The sequence below is a fragment of the Chinchilla lanigera genome, unplaced genomic scaffold (genome assembly GCF_000276665.1).
Source record: "Chinchilla lanigera isolate Chin_1 unplaced genomic scaffold, ChiLan1.0 scaffold00077, whole genome shotgun sequence".
Taxonomy (NCBI): Eukaryota; Metazoa; Chordata; class Mammalia; order Rodentia; family Chinchillidae; genus Chinchilla; species Chinchilla lanigera.
Window position 1 is genome coordinate 7,367,444 of NW_004955478.1, and position 8,915 is coordinate 7,376,358.

At 43.8% G+C, this 8,915-nt stretch overlaps 2 protein-coding genes across 3 annotated transcripts in view; both read left to right on the top strand.

Moving 5' to 3' along the window:
* The window catches only part of Ddx5 (DEAD (Asp-Glu-Ala-Asp) box helicase 5), a 7,995-nt gene extending 395 nt beyond the window's left edge, over positions 1–7,600 (top strand). Inside the window, exons 2-13 of the mRNA XM_013503173.1 lie at positions 659–824; positions 1,128–1,224; positions 1,311–1,444; positions 1,570–1,635; positions 2,248–2,389; positions 2,473–2,633; positions 2,813–2,985; positions 3,429–3,539; positions 3,735–3,796; positions 3,885–3,944; positions 5,196–5,420; positions 5,643–7,600. Coding sequence (XP_013358627.1) covers positions 659–824; positions 1,128–1,224; positions 1,311–1,444; positions 1,570–1,635; positions 2,248–2,389; positions 2,473–2,633; positions 2,813–2,985; positions 3,429–3,539; positions 3,735–3,796; positions 3,885–3,944; positions 5,196–5,420; positions 5,643–6,046 — 1,801 coding nt within the window. The 3' untranslated portion in view covers positions 6,047–7,600. The remainder of the gene's footprint in view (positions 1–658; positions 825–1,127; positions 1,225–1,310; positions 1,445–1,569; positions 1,636–2,247; positions 2,390–2,472; positions 2,634–2,812; positions 2,986–3,428; positions 3,540–3,734; positions 3,797–3,884; positions 3,945–5,195; positions 5,421–5,642) is intronic.
* Positions 7,601–8,796: 1,196 nt separating this feature from the next.
* Polg2 (polymerase (DNA directed), gamma 2, accessory subunit) overlaps positions 8,797–8,915 on the top strand; it is a gene marked incomplete in the record, with an annotated part of 20,408 nt that continues 20,289 nt past the window's right edge. The window contains 1 exon segment of one of the 2 annotated variants that reach the window (XM_013503175.1): positions 8,797–8,915. In XM_013503175.1, the coding sequence (XP_013358629.1) occupies positions 8,885–8,915 (31 nt within the window). 2 annotated transcript variants of the gene reach the window in all.

Sequence of the window (8,915 nt, forward strand, 5' to 3'; positions counted from 1 at the left end):
CCGCGGGGCTGGGCCGCCGCACAAAATGCCGGCCGCGGACATGGCGGCGGCGCCTTTGTTCCCCCGCCCGGCGAGCAGCTCAAAATGGCAGCGCCGAGAAAATGTGGCGCAGAGAGAAATGCGAGACAAAGGGGGAAGCGCCGCCCCAGCGGGAACGCCGCCCGGCGACTCCGCCCGGCCGGGACTCCTCCCCCGGTAGTGGCCGGCTCCTCCTCCTCCTCTCGCCGCGGTTACATAATGTCGCTACCTGGGTCGGGAGCGCTGCCGCGCGATCCCCCGGCCCGCGGGGCCCGCGCCGCCCCGTTACCCGCCAGGGAGCAGTCGTAGAAATAACGGCGCTGCGGGGCGCCTCCCTTCTGATTCTCCTCGGCGCTTAATTCCTAAGCCGGTGGGGAGGACCAGAGATTACCTGCAGGGCGTCGTCTATTGTCATCCGAACCTGGGGTTCCAGAGCAGCCAGCTCGGCCCCCGTAGTGTGTTCACTAGGGATAGGAGAAACAATACGTGCGATGCCGATTGACAGAATGGCTGTCATTAAGGACTCAGGTTGTGCACGTTCAGAAACCCGTTGTAGCTGGTGCCAAGAGGTGATAGCTGTGAATACAAACGCAGGTATGGATGTTTGGAAAATATGAATGACTTTTGTCTTTAATTTCAGGTTTGGGGCCCCTCGATTTGGAGGGAGTAGAGCAGGCCCCCTCTCTGGAAAGAAGTTTGGAAATCCCGGGGAGAAACTAGTTAAAAAGAAGTGGAATCTTGATGAGCTGCCCAAATTTGAGAAGAACTTCTATCAGGAACACCCAGATTTGGCTAGGCGCACAGCAGTGAGTAATGTTATGTGGCTTCATCGGGCAATAACTTAGCAAAGGCTTGTACTGAATCAGAATCTGACAGATATCTTGCAAGTGACTAATTGGAAAAGTTAAATTTTTCCAGCTCGGAAGAATGGCTATCAATTTTTCTACTTAAATGGTTGAGTGTAGTAAAATAGTGGTTTTTAAGACGTATGGGTTTTCATATATGGCTATAGTTTAAAATAACGTTTTAAAGTAGTAAAGTATGAGTTTTTTAGCTACAAAGTTAGAGATTATGACATTTACAAAAATTACTGTTAATTTGTTTTGCAGCAAGAGGTGGAGACATACAGAAGAAGCAAGGAAATTACAGTGAGAGGTCACAACTGTCCAAAGCCAGTTTTGAATTTCTATGAAGCAAACTTCCCTGGTGAGTGTTAATTTCTTATTCTGGTCCCTCCTGTTTCTTTTTATCTTGGCACTGAGAACTTCCTAAGGTGGTATTATTGGTTGCAGCAAACGTCATGGATGTGATTGCAAGGCAGAACTTCACTGAACCCACTGCTATTCAAGCTCAGGGATGGCCAGTTGCTCTAAGTGGATTGGATATGGTTGGAGTGGCGCAGACTGGATCTGGGAAGACATTGTCTGTAAGTTTCAGTTGAATTATATTGTCAATTCTTGAGTTGCTGGGTGTTAAGTGCCAACACCCAATTGGAATAGAAACAACAGCATTTTAGAATGATTTGTTTTGTACCTCTTTTCTACCCAACAGTATTTGTTGCCTGCCATTGTCCACATCAATCATCAGCCATTCCTGGAGAGAGGTGATGGGCCTATTGTAAGTATATTTGTTAAGTTTTGTGGCCAGGGAGGTACTACAGGGACTTTGTAGAACACAGCAAAAGATCTGCTGGGTGTGGTGGCACATGCCTGTAATCTCAGCACTCAGGAGGCTGAGGCAGGAGGATCGTTGTGAGTTCGAGACCAGCCTGGGCTACAAACTGAGCTCAAGGCCAGCCTAAACTGCAGAGAGAGACCGTGTCTCAAAAACAGACAAAAAGCTCTAATAATATGTGATGCTTCTGTATAGAGGTTATTCTTAGCCAGTGTAGGTGGAACTACTTTGAGAATTACGCAGGGCGTGGTAGCCCACGCCTGTAATCCCAGCACTCAGGAGGCTGAGGCAGGAGGATTATTGTGAATTTGAGGCCAGCCTGGGCTACAAAGTGAGCTCAAGGCCAGCCTGAACTGCAGAGTGAAACCCTGTCTCAAAAAGACGGTAAAAACGAGAATTGTGTAACATAGGAAAGATGTACCAGTACAAATTAGCAGTTTAAAGTTAATCCACCTGGGTGCTGTCCACAACCCACCCACCCCATAAAAGTAGTTTACCCAAAGAAGCAAAACTAGTATCTTAAGTCTGTGCTAAAAGCTGTTTCTCTTTCCTTAGTGTTTGGTGCTGGCACCAACTCGGGAACTGGCCCAGCAGGTGCAGCAAGTGGCTGCTGAATACTGTAGAGCTTGTCGTTTGAAGTCTACTTGCATTTATGGTGGTGCTCCCAAGGGACCACAGATACGTGATTTGGAGAGAGGTCTGTATATGATTAAAATGGTCTGTTTATAACTGTGATAAAAGTTCTGGGTACAGAAGTTACATATATATGTTTATCTGAAGGTGTGGAAATCTGTATTGCAACACCTGGGAGACTGATTGACTTTTTAGAATGTGGAAAAACTAATCTGAGAAGAACAACGTACCTTGTCCTTGATGAAGCAGATAGAATGCTTGATATGGGTTTTGAACCCCAAATAAGGAAGATTGTGGATCAGATAAGAGTAAGTGCTTCTATATTTTTTCAGACTCACTTTACATTCTTTTTTTTTTTTTCCCCAGCACCGGGAATTGACAACTTTGCGCCTGCCAGGCAGGTGCTGTGCCACTGAGCTAAATCCCCAGCCCCCAGATTCATTTTAATTATCCCTGTGTACAGTCTAATCCTTCCCCCGTCTTTCAGCCTGATAGGCAAACCTTAATGTGGAGTGCAACTTGGCCAAAAGAAGTAAGACAGCTTGCTGAAGATTTTCTAAAAGACTATATTCATATAAACATTGGTGCACTAGAACTGAGCGCAAACCACAACATTCTTCAGATAGTGGATGTGTGTCATGATGTAGAAAAGGACGAAAAGTGAGTATAAGTCTAACAAGTTTTTTCAGACAGTACTTGTATTAAGTGGAAGTCACTTGTTTCATAGATTGTATTTACTCTAAGTTGCATGGAATAATATGAATACATGCATTTAAAATTACCTCGGGTGAGGTGGCACATGCCTGTAATTCAGGGTGCTGGGAGGATGAGGCAAGAAGATCACAAGTTTGAGAGCACAGGTTGGACAAGATCAGTTGCACAAGTTGGCAAGATTGTGTCTCAAAATGGGCTGAGAATGTAGCTTCAGTTCAAAATGCCTGAGTTCAGTGCCTAGAACTATGGATATTGAGCGCATGCTAGTCCATAAAAGAATTTTCTTCTTTCTGATAATTGGAAGCAAGGTAAAAGAGTACATCTGACTAAATGTGTAGCTGTGACTATGTAATTCCTTTTAAAATTGACAAGCTTTCTTCCATCTCTAGACTTATTCGTCTAATGGAAGAGATTATGAGTGAGAAGGAGAATAAAACCATTGTTTTTGTTGAAACAAAAAGAAGATGTGATGAGCTTACCAGAAAAATGAGGAGAGATGGGTATGTAGGCTTCTGTCTGTTGAAAAATTTGGAAAAGGGCAAATAAACTTGAGATCAGAAGCAGTGGGTGAGTTTCACTTACGGGGAATCATGTGATAAGTAAAACTTCAGGTGAAATTGAGGTCTGTGGTTCAAATGAGGTTGTGATGGTCTGTCTCATGTTTTAAATACGAGTCTTAAATGTTTTAATTTTAGGTGGCCAGCCATGGGTATCCATGGTGACAAGAGTCAACAGGAACGTGACTGGGTTCTAAATGGTAAGTATTACAAAATAAAAATGTTGTTTCCTTGGATTTCTACTCAAATGCAGAATTAACAGTCACATATGTGTATCTTTGTTCGCAGAATTCAAACACGGAAAAGCTCCTATTCTGATTGCTACAGATGTGGCCTCCAGAGGGCTAGGTTAGTACACTCCCGCATTCATGGCTTGGTTTCCGAGAAGATCTCCATATAGTTTTTTAAAGAAAGTTTATTGCTTTCTTTAACCTCTGCATTTTTTCTAAGTTTTTTTTTGCATAAAGGTGCAGTCTTTGTGGCAAGGCCTAGGCATGACAATCGGAGGACTCGAGGGGGATGGAGGACTAGTGATCGGCTGGCTGCTTCCAGTCGATTAGAGAGGTGAAAAGCTGAGCGTGTGCCAGTAATCTTCAAAGGGCAGAACATACCACCTCTGCCCCGTAAACTGTTCTCTCCGGGGGGCGGGGAAATGGAAGTTACCCTCACAGTTCACTGCCGTGGTATTTCTTCTGTCCCATGCTTTGCATGATTGCCATGGTACAGCATTGTTTCAAACTGTTCACTGTGATCTGTGGGTCTTTGAGTTTCAGTGAGTTTGCTGAAATGTCGAAGAAATATTTCCAAACTTCAATGTTCAATGAAATTTTTGTTCAAGTTTGAAATGGAGAGAGCAGCTTTAAAAGGTACTAAGCCTTTTACAAATTGGTGAGTACTGGCACATGAGACCTAGAGCAGGAGCGACTTCTCACACTTAAGTCAGTGGGAAAAGCAGTGCTTTGAAAGTTCCTCCCTCAGCCTACACAGTAGTCGTCATGTCGAGACCTGCCAGAGAGAGACACATTCTCAAGTGAATCCTGGCTTCTTGGAAGCGCTTGCCTAGACGAGACACTGCATAAAAACAACTTTTGGGGGACAGGTATGTTTTTCTTGCAGCTGCGGTTTTAAGGTCTTGGCAAGACAAGCAGTGTGGCCAGAATTTTGAACTTCTGATGAGTATGTGATGCAAAGGACCTTGTACATTTAATGGTCCTCAAAATGAGCACATGAAGAGGTTGCTGTGAATCTTTAAGTGGCCCTACTGCGCAGAAGCATTCAGATGTCACTTGATGATCTGTGAAGGGGACTTGTTCATTTGGTAATCTGCTAGGGATACACGTTCCTTTCGGCAGGCTCCATCACTGGGTGGGTAATGACGACACAGATGACACGTGCTTTTTCTTTTTTCCTCCCCCTTTCATTTTTCTTTTTTCAACTTAAATGGTATTCCTACAGGGAATGGATAACCATTGTAACTGTATTTTTTGCAGCCCGTACCTTCTTGGGAATACAATTGTCTAACTTTTTATTTTTGGTCTGGCTGTTGTGGTGTGCAAAACTCTGTACATTGCTATTTTGCCACACTGCAACACCTTACAGATGTGGAAGATGTGAAATTTGTCATCAATTATGACTACCCTAACTCCTCAGAGGATTATATTCATCGAATTGGAAGAACTGCTCGCAGTACCAAAACAGGCACAGCATACACTTTCTTTACACCTAATAACATAAAGCAAGTGAGCGACCTTATCTCTGTGCTTCGAGAAGCTAACCAAGCAATTAATCCCAAGTTGCTTCAGTTGGTCGAAGACAGAGGTTCAGGTAAGATTAGGCTTTTGATAAGAAAAGTGGTGGTTTTGGAATTGTTGTATTGTCTGCAAATCCATTTAAATGGGATTGGAGAGTGAGTAGAATCTCCAGAAGTGTGAATTTGAGCATAAAAATGCTTCAAACCTAGAATGAGTGGAACTACCCATTTTCTTCTGTTAGTGATGATTTGTGCCATGGATTTAATCAATCATCTTGCAATTTTTTTCTTAACAGGTCGTTCCAGGGGTAGAGGAGGCATGAAGGATGACCGCCGGGACAGATACTCTGCAGGCAAAAGGGGTGGATTTAATACCTTTAGAGACAGGGAAAATTATGATAGAGGTTACTCTAGTCTGCTTAAGAGAGATTTTGGGGCAAAAACTCAAAATGGTGTTTACAGCGCTGCAAATTACACCAATGGGAGTTTTGGAAGTAATTTTGTGTCTGCTGGTATACAGACCAGTTTTAGGACTGGTAACCCAACAGGGACTTACCAGAACGGTTACGATAGCACTCAGCAGTATGGAAGCAATGTTGCAAATATGCACAATGGTATGAATCAACAGGCGTATGCATATCCTGCAACTGCAGCTGCACCCATGATTGGCTATCCCATGCCAACAGGATATTCTCAGTAAGACTTCAGAAGTATATGTAAATGTCTGTTTTTCATAATTGCTCTTTATATTGTGTGTTATCAGACGAGATAGTTATTTAAGAAACATGGGAAATGCAGAAATGACTGCAGTGCAGCAGTAATTATGGTGCACTTTTTCGCTATTTAAGTTGGATATTTCTCTACATTCCTGAAACAATTTTTAGGTTTTTTTTGTACTAGACAATGCAGGCAGTGTTTTCACAAAAGTAACTGTACAGTGATTTGAAATACAATAAATGAAGGCAATGCATGGCCTTCCAATAAAAGATATTTGAAGACTGACTTAGTGGAAATTGTACTTTATTTTAAATATATGATGTCTGTAAAACTTGGCTTAGGTGGTATGGGATTTTTCCTTTTTAGTCATAAAGTGACTGCTTGCCATTCTTGGGGGTGGGGTATCAAGGCCCTTTCAAAAAAAATCTTCATTTCGCAAGAGTCAAAATCTGAAGTTTATCTCCAAGCCAAACTGCATAAAAGCTTTTGTCAGTAGTTTCCAACATCAGGGAAGTTCATTTTAATAAGCCTACTTTACTTCTTTGTTAGAATAAATGAAAACCAGGATAATAGGGAATAATCAGCTTTGTAGTGTGAACATGGATGACTGTTCCTTTAGAGAGTTTAAAAAGCTTCAAATACCTTTTTGCAAAAGATTATACTTTAACTATATTGTGGGTTACCAAGTGAACAAAAGCAAAAGATTGATTAAGCCCAAGAGCTAAGTTTGAGTCTGGATTTGCACAGTGTTCTTAGTGCAGGTTAGAGATTCTAGTCTTAATTGACTTCTGGGGTTCATAACTAGTCACACTGGGAGTCGTGAATGTTTTTATAATAATTCAGGGAATTCTACAGGTCTTCAAATTGTTAAGGTCTATCATATTCTTAACACAAGAAAAAAACCTCATCAAAATGATTGATCAGGAAGTAATAACCAAAAGCACAGTATGAATGCAGTACAGGTCTTAATGTTAGATTCAACACAAGTTCATTGCTAGGACAATAGGGAGTGGCTTTGGATATAACCTGGCTCACAAGCCCTTGTGATTTATTTCAGTAGTGGCTAAAACGTAGGCCTGAACGTCTTCCCAGGGAGTTTGGTGTGTTTTACCGGGAAAAGGGTCTTCCACGAGGCTTCATTTAAATTGGTGACTAAACAGGCTTTGATGTTCATGCCTTACCTCTAAAATGTAAAACAATACGCTGGGGTCGGGGGTGGTGTTTCTAGTACTAAACATTGAAAACTGATTCAGACCAATACCCTGAGCAGTTGTCAGTGGCATGTGGTTAGTCATATTCATGATTCTTAACCTAGAAAAAGCTTTTGGGGTAGGTTGGAGCTTTTATTACGTATTTTACTGTTTAAATGTCTAACATGGGCCTTCTAATTTGTAAACATGGAAACGATTGTGGGCTGTGGGGGAACAAACCATTTACCTATTTAACTTTGACGTTTTAAAAGACAGTCCACGTTTTAGCATGTGTGTTTTGTCCAGCCTGTGGTTGTCTTTAACTAATAAACGTGATTTTTCTCCCATTTTCTCCTTTTATTTATTTGCGTAGAGGCCTCTTCCCTGGTAAGAGTGTTTGAGTGTGAAGAAACCCTTGGTACAAGTTTTGTACTAGATCACAACGCCCCCATTCTGCTCCCTGCGCCCAGCATTGAACGTCACTTGAGACGAATCATTTACTGAGCCTATCATACGTCTTCCCAACCATCGCATTTTAACTACGTTAACTCAAACTGCTCAGTTTGTTTTTTTTATTGGTACCGGTAATCCAAATTATGACCTTGCACTTGCTAGGCAGGTGCTCGTGCCACTGAGCTATATCCCCATCCCATCTCAGTCATTTATACACTCCCTCTGGAGTGTGGTGAAGATTGTGATTTTCTACTGGGCCTTTCAAAGGTTTACTGTCTCGCCCACTTTGGCTGTACTTTCGCACTCAAGTGCTCTTGTTTAAGAGGGGATGGTAAAGTCGATCCTGGTAGGGAGGATAGTCTGACGGTGACAAGCTTCCCTCTATGGCTTGGTGAACCCAGGAAGGTCATTCATGAGGGATTCCTTCCCACTATTGGGTTTAGAATGTTCCCAAGGGATGTGGGTGTTGGAGGACGCTCCGGGACCTACTGCAGTAGGTCAAAGTGGCTGCAGTTAGGGTCACTTGCTGTACTGCCCTCAAGGGAGTTGAGACTACTCATTTTGGGAGCAGGCCTTTGGCAGCAAGCATCTACCTGGAAAATGAGAACCGAATTTCCTTTTTTTTTTTGGTTTGGTTTTTCTCCGGTACCAGGAACCGAACTCACGACCTTGTGCTTGCCAGGCAGGCACTTTGCCGCTGAGCTAAATCCCCAGCCCCCCAAATTTCCTTTTGACAGATCCCTAAGACTGGGGAGATACTTAAATGTTGGTTTGGGAGTAGCTTAGCGAGACTCAAAAGGCTGGAGATAGCTCACTGCGTGAGTCCTGAACAGAGTAAATGGTTATTTGGAGGACGGCATTTTCCTCTTGGTACGATGACGACGGTTGCTACAGCACTACCGTAGGTGCCGTAGTATCGCCTGATACGGATCAGCAGCTGGCCGGCGGAGGACATGAGGATGGGGCAAATCCATGACAGCGTCCCTCGACCCCATCCCCCCTTGAAGCGTGCAACGAGCTGGGGGGTGGGGGGGTGGGCTGCAGAACGCCGCAACCCGCTTCCGGGGCGGGGCGAGCTGGGCGCGCGCACTTCCGTCGCGCCTGCGCCGTGAGCTGCGGCCGCCGAGCCTGTGGCGGATTATTGGACGAGGCGTGATGCGCTTTATCTCCTGAGAGAGATGCGCTGCGGCGCAGCCCGCGGGGCCTGGC